This window comes from Bos grunniens, chromosome 2, assembly GCF_055505025.1.
Source record: "Bos grunniens cultivar Pamir isolate PY7600 chromosome 2, Bosgru_T2T1.0, whole genome shotgun sequence".
NCBI lineage: Eukaryota > Metazoa > Chordata > Mammalia > Artiodactyla > Bovidae > Bos > Bos grunniens.
The window spans coordinates 38,877,223-38,902,741 of record NC_141166.1 but is presented as its reverse complement, the minus strand read 5'-3'; the positions used below and the strand labels follow the sequence as shown (position 1 = coordinate 38,902,741).

Genomic DNA, 25,519 nt, shown 5'->3' with positions numbered 1-25,519 from the left:
ATTAGTGAAAATAAAATTAATTAAAACATATATATCAGCACACTTCAAAATGCTGGAGAGCAAAATTTTATCTGCTCTTAAATCTATCAAATAATTTTAGGTTTTCAACCTGTTACAAACTTTCAGAAATAATCTTTCAAATTAGTTTGTAGGAACAACTACTTAACATCAAGAAAGATGGCAATTACTAACTGATTTCAATAAGGACCTTTGACTATATAAAGATAGGACTGAAAAAGTATCATGATTTGGTAAACACAGCCAATGTTACATTTCTTTCATTTGGATTTGTATATTTTTATGAGGTACGTTTTTCAACTATGACAGCTATTAAAACCAAATATTCAAACAACTCCACACAATTCCACTATTATATGGTATTTTAAACAATTACATGTTTAACCTACTAAACTGTTTAAGCTATTTACAAGTGAAGATTTTGTCTTCTTAATCATTGTGTTCCTAGGACTTTAACTATAGGGCATATAGCAACAGTTAAGCAATAAATACTTTGTGAATAAATGATCAAAAATATATGCAAGTACATTAAGATGAAAATTAGTACACACATACACATACATACCACACCCACGTGAGTATAACAGCATAAGGCCTACTTAGGTAAACAAAATATAATCTAAAATTGACTTAGCCCCAAATCACAATTTGATGGTGCTTAGTGGCTCAACTTATAATTATGACTTTTTTAATGAGGAAACGTCCTCATAAATGAAGATATTATAATTATCTATTAGAACATATTAGAATCTTTACTTTCAGGAGAATCATCAGTGATACCAGGATTGAATATAAAGTCAACAAAAATAAAAGTAAAACCAACAGAATTACTGTTTCCATAATAGAATAATGTAAAAATGAGCCTGCACAAACAAAACTGTAAAAGTATTAAAAATTACTTTCAAAACAATAAATTAGAAATAAAAATAACAGCATTTTTAAGACTTAGTTTACATCCACTAGTCTCATTAAGAATCTGATAGCTACTTAGCATAATTTTCATTGTGGTATAAATTTCCCTTTCTTGTTATTTTTAATTTAATAATAAACCATATATAATTATTAATACAAATATTTCCAGTACTAAATTACACTTAATTCTTTATGGTACTTAAGGCAAAGAAGCCCACATTACAATTTTATTTGAAAAAAATGAGATGCACAAAATAATATTCTAGTAGCTTTTTAATTGTAATTTATCTTTAAAATGAAAGCTTAAAAGAGAAAAGTAAGCAAAATAAAGGAAACAAATGCTGTTCCCAAAAGAGGATTCATAGTATCTATATTTTTTGCTAACATGACATAATAAATTGCTAAGGATTGTAGGAATTACTATATTAACTACATTTAGTAAAAAATTTATCTTACAAAAGCTGAGCTACAGAATGACTCATTTACAAAATGAGTAAAACTTAAGCTCAATTTTATGGATGGTATCTACCAATCAGCCTTCCATGCCCAAACTATATATAGGATCTTTTACTAAAATGAATTGCAACGGCAGTATGGAGCTGAAGACTATAAAATGTACAAAATGGAAGGCATATTAAATATGGCAGTATTACTGAAGCACATCATATCACTGTTTTTCTTTGTAAGAAACATTACAAAACTTCCTGGAAAGCTTTCTTCCTCATTCTCAGGTTTACAGTTCCCTTAGTTATAAAAGTTTGATGTTATCTAAAAATGCATCCATGGTTTATTGATTGTACTCTAATAATGCTTAAGAAAAAAAAAGAAGTTACAGTACTTAAAAGATCAAAACAAAATAAAATAAGCAAAGCCAAACTGAGAAGTAAAACTAACTCACTGACACCTACCTCCTGGAAATGCCGTTAGCCAGACATTTATGGCTACACGATTTAGAAGAGAGGGGTGATGATGTAGGGGACAAGTTGAGAGGAGCAATCAAACTGTTGATGATTTCAGTCAACTGTGCACTCTGCAAGAAAATAGTAAACCTTTTACTGTTGCTACAAGAAATATGGTTAAATCTCAGACCTTTAGTGCCTATTAAAGTTTAACCTCTCATGAAACAAGTAAATGTTTGTTTTAGTACATATTTTACTCTATAAAGACAATTTATACCATTACTAATTTTTCCATTTATTATAAATAAATCTACATTTTTAAGTGCTCCTCTTTTTCCATATCCGTTTTTGCTCAGTTCCTTTGTCTACTCATCCTATCTTCAAAAACACTAAAAATTCTAAAAATTCAGCTGATACCATCTATAAAATATCTCCTTTGAGGTAGCCAAATTAATAAAAACAAACTCATAGCTATAATTTATTAAGTGCCAACTATATGCCAGGCACTATATTAAGCACTAAACATAGAATATTGCTATCTTTATGACTAACCTGCAAAGTAGATAATATTAAAAACTACTGATACTACTATTATTAAAATCAATTACAGATGAGGAAGCTGAAGAAAAGATAGATTAAGCAGCTCAATCAAGGATTATAAAATTGGTATGATGTGGAGCTAGGACAACCTGGTGCTCTGTGACAACCTACAAGGGACGGGATGGGACGGGTGGGAAAGAGGTTCAAGAGAAAGGGGAGATATATATATACACACATACACACACACACACACTTATGGCTGATTCATGTTGTATGACAGAAATCAACACAATATTATAAAGCAATTATCCTCAAATTAAAAATAAATTTAAAAGGAAAATAAATAGAGCTAGAATTCAAGCTTAGGCTTCCTTCTCAAATTTTTTCCTAATTTGAATATACCAGTTTTTTCAGATACCCCAAATTTTCATTCATTCTTATCCCAAATTTACATGTAATGTATTTGTAATATATAATAAATATTAATTATTCTCAAAACAATCACATATAACAATTATAATATGCATAAGCCATATCAATGGAAACAGTACATTTCTACAAAAGAGTGACACCTTTTTCATTACACATATAATCTACTATAGTTCATTACAGAAAAAAGGGAAAGTATGAAGAGGTTTCAAAAATGAAAAGAAAAATAACCTGTAATAATATTTCACAGAGAAAACCACTGCTAATTATGTTGGTATATATCCATCTCCCAAGACAAAATTTTTTATTTTGAATATTTATGAGTTATTCATAAGAGGATTTAAATACCAGAAAAAGTTTTGGAATCAAAATAATTTATCAAAGATCTATTAAGACTATTTCCACAATCACTTTTTAATGAAATAATCCATATTCCAATGTTATCTTTCACTAAAATCGTCTATCAGTAAGTCAATCAAATACCCCACTCAGATCTATTAAGTGGTACCCCAGTTCTTTCCCCATGAAAAAAGTTTAATGATAGCAATTTTGTTAGAAAACAAGATTTTCCAACCCTAGTATAATGAGTTGATCACCCTATTGCTATGTGCCAATGCTTGACATATTATATTTAAATAACTTTAATTATATCACTATTAGACTAGATATACTAAATATTTTAATTGTACTTAATGTCAAATGACCAACTTCAATAATCAATGTCTTAAGAAATTGATATTCTTAAGAAACATATTTAAGTAGAACAGTTTACAAAATCCACTCAAAGTCCACTCATACCTCACATTACCTGTTTTTCTATATTGCGAAGAAGTAGTGTAGGGCTACTTGGTGACATTTCGAAATCTTGTTCTGGTAAAGGATCTTGACTCTCTTGAGGAATCTGGGGAGTCCCAGAAGTGTTTAAGGAAGCTGGATGGTCTGCAAATTGTACTTGCTTTTTCAATATGTCTTTTGGAAGTCGACATTCTTCTAGGATCACTATCCCCTAGACAAACAGCAATTAAAGAGTTGCAATGAAAACAAATTGATTGCTGGAAGAACTTAAATGTTACAATGCATGTGAACCATGCTTTTTATTATTCCCTAGAAATCAGAAAATAGACAGTTGGAAGTACTCTTTTTTTTTTTTTTTTTTTGAAGTGTTAACATTTTTTAAATTTATTTATTTAACTGGAGGCTAATTACTTTACAATATTGTAGTGGTTTTGCCATACATTGACATGAATCAGCCATGGGTGTACTTGTGTCCCCCATCCTGAACCCACCCACACCTGCCTCCCCATCCCATCCCTCAGGGCTGTCCCAGTGCACCAGCTTTGAGTGCCCTGTTTTCATGCATCAAACTTGGACAGAAGTACTAGTTTAACTCTGTAAAAAAAGTCACTGATCTAAACTAAAATAACATGTATATGTTTGATGGATTAGCCTTGTAAAGTACTGTCATAAATTATATACAAGCAATTGCCTTTCTTATTGGTTTTAGTTATTAGCATTAAAAGCATGATACATTCAGAATAAAGAAAAAGTTGGAAGGAATGATGCTGAAGTTCCAATACTTTGGCCACCTGATGCAAAGAGCCAATTCATTGGAAAAGACCCTGATGCTGGGAAAGATTGAGGGCAGGAGGAGAAGGTGGCAACAGAGGATGAGATGGTGGATGGCATTACCGACTCAATGGACATGAGTTTGAGCAAACTCCAGGAGATAGTGTAGACAGGAAACCTGGAGTGCTGCAGTCCATGGGGTCGCAGAGTCGGACAAGACTGAGTGACTGAACAACAACAAATTTCATAAATTAAAATATCAAACTTACAAACATCCAAACAATAAGCTAACTTTATATTAACTCCTTTCAGAGCATTCTAAAGAACCCCAACACTGTTGTGGCCAGCCAGCAACCATGGATTGGACTGTACTATTGAGAAAAAGTACTCTCTAAACTAATCAAGTTCTCTTTGCTTGCAGAGTAGATGGATTAATAATATAGACACAAGTTTTCAACTTTAAGGGGTATTTTCTGAAATGTAAGTAACTGGAGAAATGAGTAGGGATCTAGCTGCCTCTGTTCTCCCTGCCTACCATTCATACACACACATACTACTCAACTGGCTTGCTGAATTTTCTCCCCCATTTCCTATCATCTTCACTCCAACTGTCCTTATCCTTAGGTCCCTTAGAAGTAACAAAGAAATGAGAGAAAGGGGAAAAAGGAGTGCACAAGTGTCATTTGAATGGTTTCATAGTTCTCACCATAGTATTTCTTCCCTTCCTATCCCTTTTATTACACTTGCCCCTGCAAATAATACATATTATTATGAAACATTTAAGTGTGTGTGTGTATATTGTGTGCATATATGAATATTACTATTTTTCTGGCAAAATGTCAGTAAGTTCCTATTGGCTAGTTGCAAAGGTATTAAATGCCTAATGTGGCTAAAATATATTATTGAAATCAAAAACAGACTAAAACAATTATACAAGTGTATAGTATTTCAAGATGGGATAAATTAAATTGCCATGGCTAGCTTATATCATGTATAAGTGCTATACATAGGGTGGAAACTACCTATAGATTATATGTTATATATCAATAATTTTAGTTTACACTATAGTTGAGAGAATATACCACTTTAGAATTAACATATTCAGATACTGTATTAAGTATCCACTTTAGTATTTTATAGTAATATATTACAAATGATGCTTAGTAAAAGTAACATTTCTTAAACTATACTTTAACAGCACTAGTAACTTTTATAAAGATAAGGGAGTCCAACTGTTGATCCTACTTCAATGACTATTTTTATAGAACGTACAAATATGGCTCTCTAGAAATCTCAAGAAATGTATTTAAAAGTAGCTTCTGTTTTACTTGATATTTTAAAAATTAAATTAGATCTGACAGACATAGTATCATCAACCTCAAAAGTGCTTGAAAGTATCTGAAATATCTACCCAAAATTTGTACAAGTCTCTAGCAGGTTTTTCACAAGTACTTGTATACAAAAGAAATATAAGTTTTCACTATATTATTTATAATTTCATTTGTTTTTATTACAGTTTATATTATGGGCCAGGCTGCTGTGAATTACCATGATTTTATTATCCCTACTTACAATATTGTTTCTAGGGGAAAATTGATTCTGAATTTCAAAAGTCCAATTTCCAAACCTTTAAAATACTACCTTTTTTTAAGTAGAAGGCCTGCTATCGTTGATTGAATTAAGAAAAACATTTAAAAAATTCAGCAAGGGAATCACTCATAGCCAACTTCATAATCCATTTTGTTCTCTTAAACTGTTGCCCTGACAAAACTCTCATAACATAAGAATGGCCCACAATTTTTCTCTGCCATAACCAAGAACAGAGAAGAAAGTAAAGAAGATTAAATCCGCTGGAGGTATTGCAGAAATAAGTTTCTGTTCTTAAAAATCAGGAAAAGATATATGTGTTGGGTCACCATGATGGTTATTTTACAATGTTTGCTGATCATAACTCAATTAATCTGAATTTTTTTAAAAAAATCAGGAAAACAGTCTAATGATAGATGAAATAAGGTGAATAAAAACCACAAAAGTTTTTTAGAAGGATAAATTGGGTTAACTGAGACAAGTGAAAACTCTAGCAAAAGATGAAAGCAAATCAGTTGCTCAGAGATGACAACCACTCCTGATAATAACACTAGAGAGATCCCCACTTCCACTCCCAGATTCCTCATTAGAGATGAAATAATATGAAAATATAAACAATTGCCTCAGTGTAACAGGAGGGAAGGGGGCAGTGCACCGCCTTTCAAAGAACGACACACCCATAGGACAAGACAAAAATTGGTTAGAACCAACCAGGCCAACCCACTCCAGTACTCTAGCCTGGAAAATCCCATGGACGGAGGAGGCTGGTGGGCTGCAGTCCATGGGGTCGCGAAGAGTCAGACACGACTGAGCGACTTCACTTTCACTTTTCACTTTCATGCACTGGAGAAGGAAATGGCAACCCACTCCAGTGTTCTTGCCTGGAGAATCCCAGGGACGTGAGAGCCTGGTGGGCTGCCGTCTGTGGGGTCACACAGAGTTGGACACGACTGAAGCAACTTAGCAGCAGCAGCAGCAGCAACCAGGCCAAAGATGGTGGAATATTTGACTTCCAGTGGAGCTTGGGCCTCTTACACGCTCATGGCAATACAGTAGCATGCTAAATGACACACCTACCAGTGCCATGACAGTTCTGAGGTGAACCATAAAAGGTCAGAAAGTGGGCATCGTGCAATTCCTAGAAATCTCCATCCCTTTTCCCTAAATAGTTGGACTAATCTTCCCACATCCTAGCCTATGAAATTACCCAGCCCATAAAAACTAACCACATCATATTTCAGGGCCTCTCATCTTCTGAGACGGCCCACACTCTGTCTGTAGAGGGTGTTTCTCTCTAAATAAATCCACTTCTTACCTATCACTTTGTCTCTCTCTAAATTCTTTCTGCAATGAGACATCAAGAACCTGAGTGTCATTAAGTCCTGAGATCAGGTGTGATCTCAATTAAAAGACCGTGGGGTCAATTCCCAGTCTGGGTTCTGGCTGGATTTTCATCTTGGCCTGTGGGTTCAAGTTCCATCTGAGATGCATGGTTTCATCAGTGACATTTTATATAAAGTCATCAAAACTAATTTCAAGCAAAAAACTTAAATGAAAAATTTTAAAGTAAAATACACAATTTAAGATGTGGAAGACCCTATTATAGGATAACAGAAGAAATCTAAAAGAGAAGCTATTTAATATAATTTAGCCAGTTTCTCCAACTAAGAAAAATTATTAAAAAAAAAATTAAAGTGAAAAGAAGCTACTGTCTAAGTAAAAGCTGGAGCAGAGAATACGAGAAATATGGAAGCTGTCATGTGTTGACAAAATTGTTGCAAGAACAAGGAAGGGATGTTGCTAATACTCTTCTAAAAATTGAAGCAAAATTTACACCATCTGGACTGTGTCAAAGAATGGGCAATGACACACTCTAGGTCATCTGTCCCTTATTTTACCCTATGAAAACACTGTGTTTCCTGACCAGAGATACACAGTAACACTTATTTTAAAAAGCTATTTATAAGGTAGGACATAGAAGCAACCTAGACATCCACTTGCAGATGAATAAATAAGGGAGTTGTAGTACACACACACAATGGAATATTACTCAGCTGTAAAAAGGAACACATTTGAGTCATTTCTAATGAGGTGGATGAAACTGGAGCCTATCATGAAGAGTAAAGTAAGTCAGAAACAGAAAGACAAATACTGTATATTAACACATATATATGGAATTTAGAAAGACGGTAATGACGATCCCACATGTAGGGCAGCAAAGGAGACACAGATGTAAACAACAGACTTTTGGACTCCGTGGGAGGAGGCAAGAGTGGGATGATTTGAGAGAATAGCATTAAAACAAGTACATTACCATATGTAGAGTAGATGAGGAGCGCAAGTTCCATGCAAGAAGCAGGGCACCCAAAGCCAGTGATCTGGGATAACCCAGAGGGACAGGGTGGGTAGGGAGGTGGGAGGAGGGTTCAGGATGGGGGGACATATCTATGCCCATGGCCAATTCATGTTGATGTAGATGGCAAAAACCATCACAATATTGTAAAGTAATTATCCTCCAATTAAAATAAATTAATTTAAAAACTAAAAATGCTATTTATAAAAGAGCATCTCAATTTCTTTCCCTTCTCCTTATCTCTGAGAAGAGTTTTTTCCCCTTTCAATATACAATAAATAAAAAGTTCTGCCTCACTTACAATGCATTAAACCATTCTTTTCAGTTTCTGAACTATAATAATTCAAGAAGATATAAGAGCAAAAAGTTGTTTTGCCTATTCAATATAATAGTTAATAAATCAACTAACCTGCACATAGATAAGCAATTAAATATCTTGATTAATTTCTAAGAAAGGTAAGGCAAAACTATCAAAGTAAAGAAATATGTATTTTGATAGCATAATTATAATGACATTTTCCATAAAATAATCTGACTCTTATGGGAACAAAGGGCCAGACATACACCTAGCTTAAACCAAGAAAAAATTTAAAGCCATATAAAAGCCATATTATTGCTGGAAAGATTTATCACCTTAAAATAACTGACTACAAATAGATATTATATAAATACATAACCAAAATTCAAAAAATGTTTCAACAAGTATAAAGCATTGCTTAGTTAGAACACAGAATATTAAAATACCCTTTCTCAAGTCAAAGCGAAATGAACCAGACTGTCTAGATTCAGATATAAAACTTAGTTATCAATTCAACCAGGAATAATTTTCTTGGAAATTTCCAAATTGCTTTAAACTGGATTTGTTCTTAGAACTCTACTGGCTATAAAAAACACTTGTGACATCTTTCAAAGAAAATGATCAACGAAGAGAACTTTTTTGGTGATCTTGAGAGGATTGGGAGATAGCCACAATTAAGGCCCAGCTGAAGATGGTTAAAAATGAGAAACAAACCGAATAGGACTTGCATCAAGAAATTATTCCTGAACACAGCTGCGTCAAATTCAACAGACAGAATGGGTAAGCCTTTAGGTCTATGCTTCTCTCCACCTTCCTACAAACATCACCACCAAATTTTACAAAGTATTAAACAATATTCATGACTTGCCTAGCTTCTTCTCCCATCCCTGAACAACTCATACTTCCTCTTTTTTTGAATACAATACTAATTTGTCATTCCTAAAACAGATCATGTTGTTATATGCCTTCAATTCTTTTTTTTTATATTTATTTATTTTAATTGGAATCTAATTACTTTACAATACCGTGGTGATTTTTGCCATACATTGACATGAATCAGCCATGGGCGTACATGTGTCCCCCCGTCCTGAACCCCTCCCACCTTCCTGCCCATCCCATCCTTCTGGGTTGTCCCAGTGCACTGGCTTTGAGTGCCCTACTTTATGCATTGAACTTGGACTGGTCATCTATTTCACATATGGTAATATATATGTTTCAATGCTATTCTCTCAAATCATCCTACCCTCGCCTTCTCTCACAGAGTCCAAAAGTCTGTTCTTTATATCTGTGTCTCTTTTGCTGTCTTGCATATAGGGTCATTGTTACCATCTTTCTAAATTTCATATATATGTGTTAATATACTGTACTGGTGTTTTTCTTTCTGACTTACTTCACTTTGTATAATAGGCTCCAGTTTCATCCACCTCATTAGACCTGATTCAAATGTGTTCTTTTTAACAGCTGAGTAATATTCCATTGTATATGTACCACAACCCTCTTATCCGTTCATCTGCCGATGGACTAATTTAGGTTGTTTCCATGTCCTTGCTATTGTAAACAGTGCTGCGATGAACACTGGGGTACACATGTCTCTCTCAATTCTGGTTTCCTCAGGGTGTATGCCCAGCAGTGGGATTGCTGGGTAATATGGCAGTTCTACTCTCAGTTTTTTAATGCCTTCAGTTCTTTAATGAATTCCTTTTTCAGTTCCATAGGTTCATTAAGCAAATTACTATTTATCTTCCAAAGTCATACTAAAGCATCACCTGTTTACTGATGTTTTCTCTGATCTGCAAACACCTAAAGACAGAGTTAAGCACTCTCTCTATGCCACACCTATATCTTATTAAAACCACATATCATTCCACATATTGTATTATATTAAAATCAACTATATTTTACGTGCTGTATCTCTCCTACCAGAATATAAACTCATGATAGAATTTAAAACTTAATAATTGTTATTGACATGCAGACCCTAGGTGGGGTTAGACTAACTACATGGTTTGAGGACTCAATTTCCTTCCCTTCTCAGCTTTTTTTTGTTTCAGACCAGCCAGCATCAACCTTACAATATTATCTCCATTATGTCCAGTTTCACTATGTAGAATACGGTTTCTCACAAAAACAAAGGTAGAAATTTTTTGTTTTTAGATTCCACATACAAGTGATATAATAAAGTATTTGTCTTTCTCTGTCTGGCTTACTTCACTTCATATGATAATCTCTATGTCTATCCTTGTTGCTGCAAAGTGTGATATTTCATTGTTATTCATTAAAATAATACAAATAAACTCATATACAAAACAGAAATAGACCCACAGACGTAGATAAACTTATGGCTACCAAAGGGGAAAGGGGGAGGGATAATTCAGTTTGGGATTAACATATACACACTACTATACATAAAATAGTTAATCAACAAGGACATACGTATAGCACAGGGAACTATATGGAATATTTTGTAATAAGCTATAAGGAAAAAGGATCTGAAAAAACAGATATATATGTATGTATAACTGATACACTTTGTTGTACAGCTGAAACTACACAACATTGTTAATCAACTACACACCAATATAAAATGCAAATTTTAAAGAATATGTTGGAATCAGTAGCATGGGGAAAGGGAATTGGATCAGGAAGGACTATATAAATAGTCCAACTGTAAAGTAATGCTTTATTATTCTAAAAACTACACCCCGAAGTGACTTAGCAGCAGCAGCAGCACACAGGTATTCATTATATTGTTTTCTAGAACTTTTTTATGTGTTTGTAATTTTTCTTGAAACAAAAAACTCTAAAGAGATTTCAATAAGATACACTCAGAATTTCACACAAGTTAAAATAAATGCCAACAAAGTCAGGCTTATAAAAAATGTGTATCATTTGCATTAACTGGAATCCAGTAAAGAAATTCTTTAACTGCTTGATATGATAAAATGATTGTGATAAATTTTAAAAATAATTTCAACTTATAGAATATATCAAATCTTACAACATTACATTTTCAGAAAGCCTAGTAACAATTATTTTATGTGGAGAGATGATAAAAAACTAAAACCAGTATTTTTTTTAAAAACAGAAGAACACACAATACCTTGGAGGCACGAATCTGCCTGTGAACATCTGTTAGTTGCTGGATTTTGTATTCCAGCTCTGAAATCTGGGCTTGAAGCCATGTCCATCGGCTGCCAACTCTTGCTCTGTCTACAAGCCACTTCCATTCAGTACTACAGTTACTGTGAACAAGACAAACACAGATAGTTAAAGCACAAAGACAGTTAGGTTTTCACACAGATTGCTTAATAACTTCCTTGACTCTTGTCATACAATCCCAAATTTCTTTACAAAGCATCTAATTACCTTAAAGAATGGTACATCAATTTTTCAAATATTTTATTTCCTTATCTTTCTATCCCACAAACACCTGTTTTCATTCAATACTGTGTACCTGGTAGGATAATCTCCTTGTTATTTAATATTTTATTAATGGTCAAGGGCTGAAACAGAAGTAGATCAGCAAAGGAAAAGAAACAAAAATGTCAGTACTAACACCGTGCAAAAACTGTTACATGAGCCTTTTATATGTAAGCAGGTATCAAGTATAGGACAAGTCATTTGAACTGTACTAGATCTAAATCCATGTAACAAACCACACAGTACTCAATTTTACTATATGTAATTTTCATTTGCTAAAATAGGAATCAATATTTTTAAATGCCAAAAATTATCAAAAACAGGAACACTGCTACACACAAATATATAAATCTTGAGATGTTAATTAAGATAGTTGGTTAAAAACTTCATTCCTAGGATTCACAGTTCAGAAATGACAAAAAATTTATATCAAGTCTTTCTTTCATGAATATTTGAAAATGAGATTTGAATTTTATCTCCTTTATCTTTTGGCAAAAGCACTGCTCTAATCCACAGTTTCTGAGATTACATATTAATTAGTTTATGAAAATATTTCAACCATTCCAACTAGAAAACAATCAGTTCACAGCGGGGAGGAGAGACAGGGTTTGTGTGTATTTTGGATAATCAATTAGGAGCTTCATCTTGCCAGGGAAGAAACTGAAGACAGTATAACAGAAGAAAGTGAAACTACAACTGAAGGGCAATAACTGCTGCTGCTGCTGCTGCTGCTGCTGCTGCTAAGTCACTCAGTCGTGTTGGACTCTGTTCGACCCCACAGACGGCAGCCCACCAGGCTCCCCCATCCCTGGGATTCTCCAGGCAAGAACACTGGAGTGGGTTGCCATTTCCTTCTCCAGTGCATGAAAGAGAAACCTGAAAGTGAAATCGCTCAGTCGTGTCCGACTCTGTGTGACCCCATGGACTGCAGCCCACCAGCTCCTCTGTCCATGGGATTTTCCAGGCAAGAATACTGGAGTGGGGTGCCATTGCCTTCTCCAGGGCAATAACTACTTAATGGCAAATCACAAACTTCATGAAAAACATGTCTAAAAATTGCATTTATTGTCAAAACCCATTGAAGGCATGACACTGAAAGTGAACCCTATTGTAAACTATGGACTTTAAGTGATAAAGATGTGTTAATGTAAGTTCATAGATTGTTATACAAACACTACCTTTATGCAGTACATTGACAGTAAGGGAAGCCATATCTGTGTAGGGACAGGGGATATATGGGAACTCTGTATTTTCAACTCAATTTTGCTATAAACCTAAAACTTCTCTAAAGATTAAACTTTATTAATTTTTATACATATAACCATAAAGAAATATCTTTCATATAAACTTTAGCCAGGGAAAACATTTAAGAGATCATTTCTTGTCAGAGAAACAGAATTATTATAACTCTACTACATAGAATTTATTTATTATAACAGATTTTTATTATACCAATGTTCTCAAAATGCTTTTTTTTCCCCAGATTCTAATTATGTATACAATGTGACTGACTGCAGAGACTGACATATAAATTAGGACTTCTTTTGGTATTATCCATTTATAGTTACTACTGTGATTCTGCAAAACTTTTAAATAACATTTTCATAACTATAGGCAAACTAAAAATGCCTTTTCAAAATAAATATTATCTATGAATAGTGTAATAATACTAACTGCCGTTCATGAAAGAAGTGAAGAAGGCAAGGACCGTATCATGCAGTAGTCGCACAAGTGAGGGTAAAGTGCTGGATTTTATGCTAAAAGGAAGTTATTCACAAGATAGTAATACAATTTTTTTTCTGAGCACTCAAGCTGCTAGGTAGATAATGTACTGGGATATGAGAATAAATAAGGAAACCAATTAGGACACCATTTATAAAACCATTTATAATAATCTAAATGAGGTACAGATAATGTGATCTCTAAATATTTCATGTACTGTCCTACATATCCCAGCCTTGACTGCACTTAGGTTGGAGCCATGTCACTAGTGCTGACCAACAGACTGTGAACAAAACTGATATAGTTATTCCCAGTCCACCTGCTCACCTAAAGCTATATAGTGCAGATATTACAGCTACAAGGTAGAAGAGGGTCATAGCTCACACCACACTGGACTTCATGTAAGCCACTGTAAACTTTTGCTGTGCTAAATTACTGAGATTAGAAGGTTAATTTGTTACTCCAGGGCTTATTCTGACCAAAACACAGGATAAAATATGAAAATGGCCTGGACTGGAAATGAGGTGAGAGATAAAGAAGAAATGAAGACTAGAGGATGGATTCAAGATTGATTTAAAGTGGATAGATCTTGAAGAAGTATGATGAAGCATGGAGAAATCAAAGACGATCTTAAGCATTCTTTCATTAAATTTTACTCCAGTCAGAAAATTTTCCTATAAAATACAACTCTGGTAATCAAACGGATTATTAGCTCATGGAAAAATAGAGACAAATAAAAATTTATAGAGTTGATGTTAGCCCATGGTGGTGGTGGTTTGGTTGCTAAGTTGTATCCGACCCTTGTGACCCCATGGACTGTAGCCTGCCAGGCTCCTCTGTCCATGGGATTCTCCAGGCAAGAATACTGAAGTGGGTTGCCATTACCTTCTGTAGAGCATCTTCCTGACCCAGGGATCGAACCCAGGTCTCCTGCACTGCAGGCAGATTCTTTACTGCCTGAGCTAGCAGGGAAGCTCTTCTGCTTCTGTTAGGTCCATACTATTTCTGTCCTTTATCATGGCCATCCTCGCATGATATGTTACCTTGATCTCTCCAATTTTCTTGACGAGATCTCTAGTCTTTATTCTATCATTTTCTGCTGTCTTGCACTGTTCACCTAAGAATGCTTTCTTATCTCTCCCTGCTATTCTCTGGAACTCTGCATTTAGTTAGGTTTATCTTTCCCTTTGGTTTCTCTTCTTTTCTCAGCTATTTGTAAAACCTCCTCAGGCAACCACTTTGACTTCTTGCATTTCTTTTTCTTGGGGATGGTTTTGGTCACCGCTTCCTATACAATGTTGCAAACCTCCATCCATAATACTTCAGGCACTTTGTCTACCAGATCCTTTCCCTTGAATCTATTCATCACCTCCATTAGATAATCATAGGGGATTTGATTTAGGTCACACCAGAATGGCCAAGTGGCTTTCCCTACTTTTTTTCCAATTTAAAAAGCCTGAATTTTGCAATAAGGAACTCATGATCTGAGTCACAGTCAGCTCCAGGTCTTATTTTTGCTGACCTCCATCTTCAGCTGCAAAGAATATAGTCAATCTGATTTGATATTGACCATCTGATAATGTCCATGAGTAGAGTCATCTCTTGTGTTGTTGGAAGAGGGTGTCTGCTATGACCAGTGTGTTCTCTTGGCAAAATTCTGTTAAACTTTGCCCTGCTTCATTTTGGACTACAAGGCCTAACTTGCCTACTTGACTTCCTACTTTTGCATTCCAATCCCCTCCAATGAAAAGGACATCTTTTTTTGGAGTTAGTTAGTTCTAGGAGGTCTTGTAGGTCTTCATAAAACCACTCTACTTCAGCTTCTTTGGCATTAGTGGTTGGGGCATAGTGTTGGATTACTGTGATGTTGAATGGTTTGCCTTGGAAATGAACCAAGATCATTCTGTCATTTTTGAGACGGCACCCAACTACTGCTTTTCAGACTTTTATGTTGACTATGAGGGGTACCCCACTTCTTCTAGGGGATTCTTTCTTTGAGCAAGGGATTCTTGCTTGAAAATAGGTCTAAAAAATAATTATATTGTAAATATGTTACAGATAAGTATATGGCTATTTCATTCAAAGGAGATTAACACCTGTTGTACCTCAAAGACAAAACATGTTTTTGTAAACAATTTATATTATCAATGATGTAATGGCTCATATGGGCTTCCCAGGTGGCAGAGTGGTAAAGAATCCACTTGGCAATGCAAGAGACGTAGGTTCGATCCCTGAGTTGGGAAGGTCCACTGGAACAGGAAATGGCAAGCCACTCCAGTATTCTTGCCTGGAAAATTCCTTGGACAGAAGAGCCTGGTGGGCTACAGTCCATGGGGTCACAAAGACTCGCACTCGACTGAGCACACATACAATAGCTTATGTAACTTACAGTGTAACAAATAAGAACAAAGCTGAAGCAATAAGAAATTTAAAAGAATGTGAAGCATACCCAGTGTCTAGACTCCTCAGTTAGCATTAAGCTTGGCCTGTCAGACCACTAAGAATTTGACTTCCTACATCTCTCTGGAGTAGGTTGAACTGATCACAAACCACCACATGCCTTCATCTTCACTGGAAATAGGAGCTCCTACTTCTAGTCACGATCAGGGCAAATACACCCATGAGTGGACCTGGGCAGTGAGACTGGGCAGTCAGTCCTCAGAAAGGCAGTATAAGCCTTCAATCCTCATCTTTGCTTATTTGCAGTCACCATTTAAGTTACTGATGGAAGTAAGTACAAGCTGATTAACCCAAGTCATTTTGAGTACAATACCTACTGGCACTAACTTCTGCTTAACATCAGGAATCTATATCACTCTTTTGCTGTTATTTTTTTTCTCTTTTTACATCACTATTTTAACCCTGAAATACAGTTTGTTCCTCAGAATAAGACTGAGCTTTCTCATATTACACTTTGAGTTACCAAGACTTAAAGAAAAACTTGCATAAATTAATCTTGCCTTTAATAGAGTCTGTTAGCTTAGTAATAAAAACGAGTAAACTATGATTTAAAAAAAAAAAAAGGTCCAACTGTAAAATAATTACAATTCCAAGAATAATAAGATTTATCCTGGGAAAAAAATATACATAAAATTAGGCCAAACTTCTCTGCTGTCTGCACACCTAGGAAGAACTTAGCCTTTCCTGGAATTTCATTCCTTTAGATGAAGGGATAGCACCCTTTCTGTAAAGAGGGAGACATGAAATATTTGTTTTATGGGCCACATGGTCTGTTTAGTAACTGCTCAACTCTGCTGTCATAGCATGAAAGCTGCCATAAACAAAAGGGTGTAACCATGTATCAATAAAACTTCGTCTCCAAAAATAGACAATAGGCTAGATTAGGTGCATGGGCTATATAGTCTTCCAATCCCTGATGTAGAACATGTTTTCATATGACTTCCCTTAATGAAATGTCTTTTTAGCTCTTTTGCTCATATTTAATTAGCTATCTTACTCATATAAGACTATAAACTGTATATAAGTATATAAGGCCATACACACTGTAAATGCTTACAGCTCCCAATCTGTAGCTTGCCTTTCATTTTCCTAAAGGTGTCTTTTGAGCAGCAAAAGATTTCAATTTTGATGCAGCCTAATTTTTCAAATGTTCCTTTATGGAAAGTTCTTTTTTATGTCCTAAGAAATATTTGCTTAACACAAAGTCATAATGATTTACTCATGTTTCTAAAATATCTTACAGCTTTAACTTCTAGATCTATAATCCAATTCAAGTCAAGCTCTGTGTATTGTATGAGGTATGGTCCAGATTCATTATTTTCTATAGGATATCTAGTTCCTGAATCATTTGTTGAAAAGATTCTATAATCCTTTAATAGAAGAAAAAAAACTATCCTGGAATAGATAAAAGACTACCCATATGAATACTATATGTTGTATATATACTTACATACACACAGAGAACCCTAAGGATATCTTTCCATCATCTACCTACCTACCTACCTACCTGTGTCAACACCATGACCCAGTATCACACTATCATTGTAGTTTAGTGTAATTCTTAAAATCCAGTAAATTCTCCAACTTTGCTCTTTCCCAATATTGTTTTGACAATTCTAAGCTTGAGAATCAGCTTGACAGTCTCTTTAAATAAATGACCAGCATTTTGAATAGGACTGCATTGCATCCATAGATCTATTGGTAGAGAATTAACATCTTAACAACACTGAATCTTCTAATCATGTATAAGGTATTATTTCTGTTTATTCAGATACTGGTCATTTCTCTCAGCTATGTTGCATGCAGTTTTGAAATTTTATCTCTATGTATTTCATGTTTATCAGTTCAGTTGCTCAGTCGTGTCTGACTCTTTGCAACCCCATGGACTGTAGCACACCAGGCTTCCCTGTCCATCACCAAACTCCTGGAGCTTGCTCAAACTCATGTCCATCGAGTTGGTGATGCCATCCAACCATCTCATCCTCTGTCATCGCCTTCTCCTCCTGCCTTCAATCTTTCCCAGAATCGGGTTCTTTTCCAGTGAGTCAGTTCTTTGCATTAGGTGGCCAAACTATTGGAGTTTCAGCTTCAGCATCAGTCCTTCCAATGAATATTCAGGACTAATTTCCCTGAGGATTGACTGGTATGATCTCCTTGCAGTCCAAAGGACTCTCAAGAGTCATCTCCAACACTACAGTTCAGAAGCATCAATTCTTTGGTGCTCAGCTTTCTTTATAGTCCAACTCTCACATCCAAACATGACTACTGGAAAAAACCATAGCCTTGACTAGATGGACCTTTGTTGGCAAAGTAACGTCTCTGCTTTTTAATATGCTGTCTAGGTTGGTCATAGCTTTTCTTCCAAAGATCAAGCGTCTTTTAACTTCATGGCTGCAGTCACCATTGTTCATGCTTATGGATGCCAGTATGTAGCATTCATAAATTGTTTGATGTCAGAATATAAAAATATAGTTGACTTTTATATGGTGACCCGATATCCTTTGATGCTGTCAAATTCACTTAGAGGAGTTTTAGTACCTTCCTCATAAAGTCCTTAGGATTTTCTATGTATTACTATGTCAACTGCAGATAGTTTTATTTTTAATCGGATTCCTTTTATTATTTTTATCTTACTGCACTGGTTATGAACTCCTGTATAATGTTAATTATAAGCTGTGTAAGTGGACATTCTTACTTTCTTCCTAATCTTATACAGAAAGCATTCAGTCTTTTATCACTAAATGTAATGTTAGCTACAGATGTTTTATAAATGTCCTTTTTCAGACTGAAGAAGTTTCTGTCTATTCTGGGTCTGCTGTGAGTTTTTATCATGAGTAGGTTTGAATTTTGTCAAATGCGTCTGCTCAAAAGGGAGGCTTATGTCTTAAACTTTACATTTTCCTTCTTCTCTAATGTAAGAATCTGTAACTTTCAATTCTTGTCTAAGAATCTGTAACTTTAAATTCTTGCATTTCTTTTGTAATCTAATAGCTGTATCTTACAAAATGTGACATACTGTATTTTCATTATCATTCTGTTTAAAACATGTATTCTCTTGTGATTTCTTTGATCCAAGCAATATTTGGAAATGCATAATTTAATTTCGATATATTTTAGACATATATATTTGCCATTTTCTATCACTTCTTTCCTTTGTGTAGACTGAGTTTTCACTCAGTATCATATTCATTCAGCCTAAATAACATTTTAAGATTTCTTATAATATAGGTATACTGACAGGAAATTTTCTTACTTTTCTTATTTGGAATGTTATTTTGCCTTTGTTTTTAAAAGTAATTTTAGGTTGAGTTTTTTATTCCTTTCAGCCCTTTAAATATATCATTCCATTGCTTTCCAGCTTGCTTATCTTCTGATGAGAAGTCGGCAATGATTTTTTTTTTCTTTGCTTCCTTATGTGTTTTTTTTCCTCCTCTTACTGCTTTTAAGATTTTGTCTACATCACTAGCACTTGGCGATTTGACTGTAATACACCACAATGTGGTTTTGTTTGTAATCGTATTTATAACTTGAGATTCTTAGGTCTGCAGTTTTACGTCCTTTTAAGTCTTGGAGCACACTTGGAGAAGGCATGGCACCCCACTGCAGTACTCTTGCCTGGAAAATCCCATGGACGGAGGAGCCTGCTAGGCTGCAGTCCATGGGGTCAATAAGAGCTGGACACAACTGAGCGATTTCAGTTTCCCTTTTCACTTTCATGCATTGGAGAAGGAAATGGCAACCCACTCCAGTGTTCTTGCCTGGAGAATCCCAGGGATGGGGGAGCCTGATGGACTGCCGTCTATGGGGTCGCACAGAGTCGGACACGACTGAAGCGACTTAGCAGCAGCAGCAGCAGCAACCATATTTTAGATATTTTAAAGTCTTTGCCAACTAATATCTGTCATTTCTGTGTCTGTTTCTACTGAAGATTTTTCTTCCTCTTTGCACGTCTAGTAGTTCATTGTGTGTGTGTGTGTCTGTGTATGAATGTATGGAAGCAAATACACACACATTTATTATGGAAACTATGGAGAAGGCAATGGCACCCCACTCCAGTACTCTTGCCTGGAAAATCCCTTGGACGGAGGAGCCTGGTAGGCTGCAGTCCATGGGGTCACGAAAAGTCAGACACGACTGAGTGACTTCACTTTCACTTTTCACTTTCATGCATTGGAGAAAGAAATGGCAACCCACTCCAGTGTTCTTGCCTGGAAGATCCCAGGGATGGGGGAGCCTGGTGGGCTGCCGTCTATGTGGTCACACAGAGTCGGACACGACTGAAGTGACTTAGCAGCAGTATGAATATAATATTGTCGAATGTATAGATTTTATGATCTTCCTTTTAAAGAGAAAATATTGTTTCAAGGGATTATTATTTATTGTTCAACTTCATTGTTTTCAGCTTTCTGCAAAAATTTGTTAGAGCAAGTATAGAGTAGCCATTAGTCACTAGGTCAAACTCAGCCTTACTCTTTGAGGTATCACCAATCTGGGGCCTCTACTGAATGCTCCAGATGTTCAACAAAGTGTCTCCACTCTGCTTATAAAGAACTCAAACATCTCTCAACCTTGTATAAGCACTGGAAATTTTTCAGATTACAATTTCCTAAGAACTTTATGGGTGCCCTTATGGAGTTTTACCTACACATGCACAGCTTAGTGTTTAACAAACGTCTCAAGAGGACTACATGAAGATTTATGATGCTCTTTGAGTACTTAAATCCATCTTCTTTAATATTCTGATCTAATGATTCCAGCTATCTCAGCCTCTCCAACTCTAATGTTTATTTCAGTCAAGCAAGACCACTGTGCTCTATTTGGTTTTCCTTTCCCTGCACCAGATATTTAAAAATGCCTCTAGGCAGAAAACAAGGGCAATTATAGGGCTCACTTCATCTGTTTCTCTTTTCTCAGGAATCACTGACTCTGACCTTTGCTGCTTTATATCAATTTTCTGAAAATAACGACTTTCATATATTTCTGTCTCATTTCCCAGATATTTACAGTCAAAGAGAACAAATAGTACCAGTAACGGCACTCCGTTATGGCTAGAAATCAAAGAACTTTATTTAATATGCATTTGTGTGTGATCTCTCTAAAATGTCTATTTTGTTTCAAATACTCAGAATTTCATTGCCTTTAAAAAAATAAAAAGCAGGGACTTCCCTGGTGATCCAGTGGCTAAGACTCTAAGCTCCTGATGCAGGGGGCCCAGGTTCCTCCCCTGGTCAGGAAGCTAGATCCTACATGCTACAACTAAGATCCAGTGCAGCCAAGTAAAAAATAAGTAAGTATTAAAACAAACAAGCAGAACTACAGTTGCAGGTTAAGACCAGAATCTTAACAAAAAAAAACATTAAAATCGATTCACAGGTTTCTTTTTCGAGTGTTCTTGGACATTTCAAGAAAGCAGAGCTGTTTATCCATCATCTATCTACCTTTCAACTGTTCTATAAGAAATAGTTAAATTATGTTTGAGCCACTACAGTTTTAAGTCTCTTTCTTACAACTTAGCCTTTATGCTAAATGCTACAGAAATTCTTACGACCAAAAGAGTGATTATAAGATAAACCCAAAGCATTTGTATTAACTTAGAGGTAGGGACAGAAAGCAGATAGGAAAGAAACAAAAGTTGACGATCCTTTTTTACTTCACTATACCATATACACTACCTTGGCAAAATATCATTTAAAGAGAGACCCAAGTGCCTAACAAGACAATAGTTCCAGTAAAAGCAGCTAGAAAAAGTCATAATGATGTAATGTAGTGATGGTTCCTTGGTGTTTTAATCCTCATAAACAAATCAATTTAGGCAAGAATTAGTTCAGCTGCAAGAGAAAAAAAAAGAATACAACTGCTTAGGGAGGCTGTCTCTGACTACAGCCTACTTCTAACTTAATGAATAATCCAAGAATACAGGGCACCTTGAAGGAGTAGAAAATCCAGTTGCTTCTCTGCTGCTAACAACAACAAAAAATGTATAACAGGAACAAAAAAATGTATTTCAATAATCTCTCTTAAGAGTTCTAGCCACATAATGGGAGCCAGCCTAGGAGCAAAAAGTCAGATTAATCCCTAATCAAATGTACTGTTTCAGGTGGCCACAAGGTAGCAGTCATTAAGATGAGGGAGCGGTGGATGGTCTGGGGAAAATAACTAATTAACTAGTTTGTAGGCTAAGCAACTATGAGCAAGGGAGATTTTTGGTTTTGATATTTTTACATACAGCTGACTGGAGGCAAACGAAATTAAAAACTACATTTTTGAGGCAACTCTATTAGCAAAAAGACCCCACAAGTTACCATGTTCTACGCAGAAAGTCCAAATTTGCACTAATAGGACACAGGATGAGAATCTTGTATGAAAGGAATTTTTAAAGTTAATAGTCTGTTAAATTGTCTTCTCTGTGCTTTAAAAATCCTTGCATAATGTCAAACATTAACAATTAGGGACATACAAATTCATACATAGGAGATTAATGATTTTTAAACCAATAAAAACATATTTGCTAAAGAATAGTCTGAAGTCATGCATGTGATCAGTTCAACAAGCACTGTGTGTGTGTTTGCATATGTGTACACACACGTTTATATGCATGCACAATTCTTTTGTATAGGAAGCCAGGACATGGTATAATGTTACCAAAGTATACACTGCATAAAGGCAAATAGACGGGGGAAAAAATGGAAACAGTGACAGAATTTATTGTCTTGGGCTCCAAAATCACTGTGGATGGTAACTGCAGCCATGAAATTAAAGAGGGTTGTTCCTTGGAAGATAAGCTATGACAAACCTAGACAGCATATTAGAAAGCAGAGACATCATGCCAACAAAAGTGTGAATAATCAAAGCTATAGATTTTTCAGTAGTCATGTACAGATGTTAAGAGTTGGACCATGAAGAAGGCTGAGCATCGAAGAATTGATGTTTTTGAACTGTGGTGTTGGAGAAGACTCTTGAGAGTTTTTTGAATTGCAAGGAGATCAAACAAGTCAATCCTAAGGAAATCAACCCTGAATATGCATTGGAAGGACTACTGCTAAAGCTCCAACACTTTGGCCACCTGATGCAAAGAGGCGACTCATTGGAAAAGACACTGATGTTTGGAAAGATTGAGGACAGGAGGAGAGGGGGTGACAGAGGACGGGATAGTTGGATGGCATCATCGACTCAATGGACATGGGTTTAAGCAAACTCTGGGAGAAAGTGAAAGACAGTGAAGCCTGGCATGCTGCAGCCCGTGGGGTTGCAAAGAGTCAGACACAACTGAGTGACTGAACAACAACAAAAATAGCTGGGTTACAATAACAACCCAGTTATATCAATGGACAGATCATCCACACAGAAAATCAACAAGGAAAAACAGTCCTTAAATGACCCAGACTTAACTGTTATTTATAGAGCATTCCATCTGAAAGCAGGAGTATACACATTCAAGTGCACACAGAACATTCCCTAAGATAGATTACATCCTGGACCACTAAGCAAGTCTTGGTAAATTTAAGAAAACTGAAATCACAGCAAATGTGTTTTTGGACCACAACACAATGAGGCTGGAAATCAATTACAAGAAAGAAAAAAAATGCCACAAACACACAGAGGCTAAGCCACATGACACTAAACAATCAGTGGGTCACTGAAGAAATCAGAGAGGAAAATTAAAACATACTTAGAGACGAATGAAAATATGACAATCTAGAACCACGGGATGTAGCAAAAGCAGTTCTAAGAGAGTAGTTTATAGCAATACAATCTTACCTCAGGAAACAAGAAAAATCTCAAATAAGCAACTTAACGTTACACTTAAAGCAAACAGAGAAAGAATACCAAGCAAAACCCAAGGTTAGTAGAAGAAAAGAAATCATAAAAATCAGAGCAGAAACAAATGAAGTAGATGCTAAAAGAAAAAATAGAAAAGATCAATGAAACTACAAGCTGGTTCTTTGAAAAGATAAAATTTATAAACCTTTACCCAGACTCATCAAGAAAAAAAAGGGAGACGGCCCAAATTAATACAATCACGAATAAAAAGCAGTTATAACTGATACCATAGAAGCAGAATGGATCATAAGAGCCTATGATGAACAACTATATACCAATAAAATGTACAACCTAGAAGAAATGGATACATTCTTAGAAAGGTACAATCTCCCAACACTGAACCAGGAAAAAACAAAATATGAACAAACCAATTACCAGTGATGAAGTTGAATTAGTAATTAAAACTACCAAAAGCAAAAGTTTGGGACAAGATGGCTTCACAGGTGAATTCTACCAAACATTTTCAAACTATTAAAAAAAAAAAATCACAAACGAAGGGCCACTTTCTGAATTCACTCCCTGAGGCCACTATTGCCTTAATACTAAAACTGGACAAAGATATCACAAAAGGAGAAAATTATAGGCCAATTTCACTGAAGAAAATAGATGAAAAATCCTCAAAAAAAAAAAAAAATACTAGCAAACCAAATCCAACAATACAGTAAAAGGATCATACACCATAATCAAGTGGGATTTATCCCTGGGATGCAAGATTTTTCACTATCCACAAAAGTTCAAAACTGCACGAACAAAGTGAAGAATAAAAATCATATGATCATTTCAACAGATGCAAAGGAAGTTTGTGACAAAATTCATTTATGATAAAAAACTTTTCAGTAATTAGGCTTAGAAGGAACTGACCTCAATATAATAACGGCCTATATGATAAGCCCAGAGCTAATGTCATACTCAATGATGAAAGGCTGAAAGCATTTCCTCTAAGATCAGGAATAAGACAAGAATGCCAACTCTCACTACTTTAACATAATTTTGGAAGTCCTGGTCACAATAATCAGAGAAGAAAAAGTAATAAAAGGAATCCAAACTGGAAAACAAGAAGTAAAGCTCTCAGTGTTTGCAGATGACATGATGCTATATATAGAAAATTCCAAAGACACTACCAGGAAACTACTAGAGCTCATCAATGAATCTGGTAATGTTGCAGGATACAAAATTAATACACAGTAATCTGTTGCATTTCTATATTCTAAAAGAGAAAGTAAGGAAACAAGCCCATTTACCATTGCATCAAAAAGAATACTTATGAATAAACCTACCTAAAGTAGTAAAATACCTATACTCTGAACACTGTAAGACTCTGAGTGAAAGAAACTGAAGATGACACAAACAGATGGAAAGATACACTATGTTCTTGGATTGGAAGAATCAATATTGTTAAAATTGGCCATACCACAAGGCAATCTACAGATTCAGTGCAATCCCTGGCAAATTACCAATGGCATATTTCACAGAACTAGAACAAAACATTTTGAA

The 25,519-nt window shown here is 35.3% G+C and overlaps 1 protein-coding gene across 25 annotated transcripts in view; it reads right to left on the bottom strand.

Moving 5' to 3' along the window:
- Positions 1-25,519, bottom strand: part of KANSL1L (KAT8 regulatory NSL complex subunit 1 like) — a 126,239-nt gene that overhangs the window by 63,272 nt on the left and 37,448 nt on the right. For 24 of the 25 annotated variants that reach the window (XR_015142563.1, XR_015142556.1, XR_015142580.1 and 21 more), the window contains 3 exons: positions 11,703-11,844; positions 3,607-3,804; positions 1,839-1,960 (listed from right to left, as the gene is read on the bottom strand). Coding sequence is in view for 17 of the 25 variants with exons in the window: in XM_086342127.1 (XP_086198253.1) it covers positions 1,839-1,960; positions 3,607-3,804; positions 11,703-11,844 (462 nt within the window). In the remaining 8 variants the exon portion in view is untranslated. The remainder of the gene's footprint in view (positions 1-1,838; positions 1,961-3,606; positions 3,805-11,702; positions 11,845-25,519) is intronic. The other variant, XM_086342176.1, reaches the window with a different exon arrangement.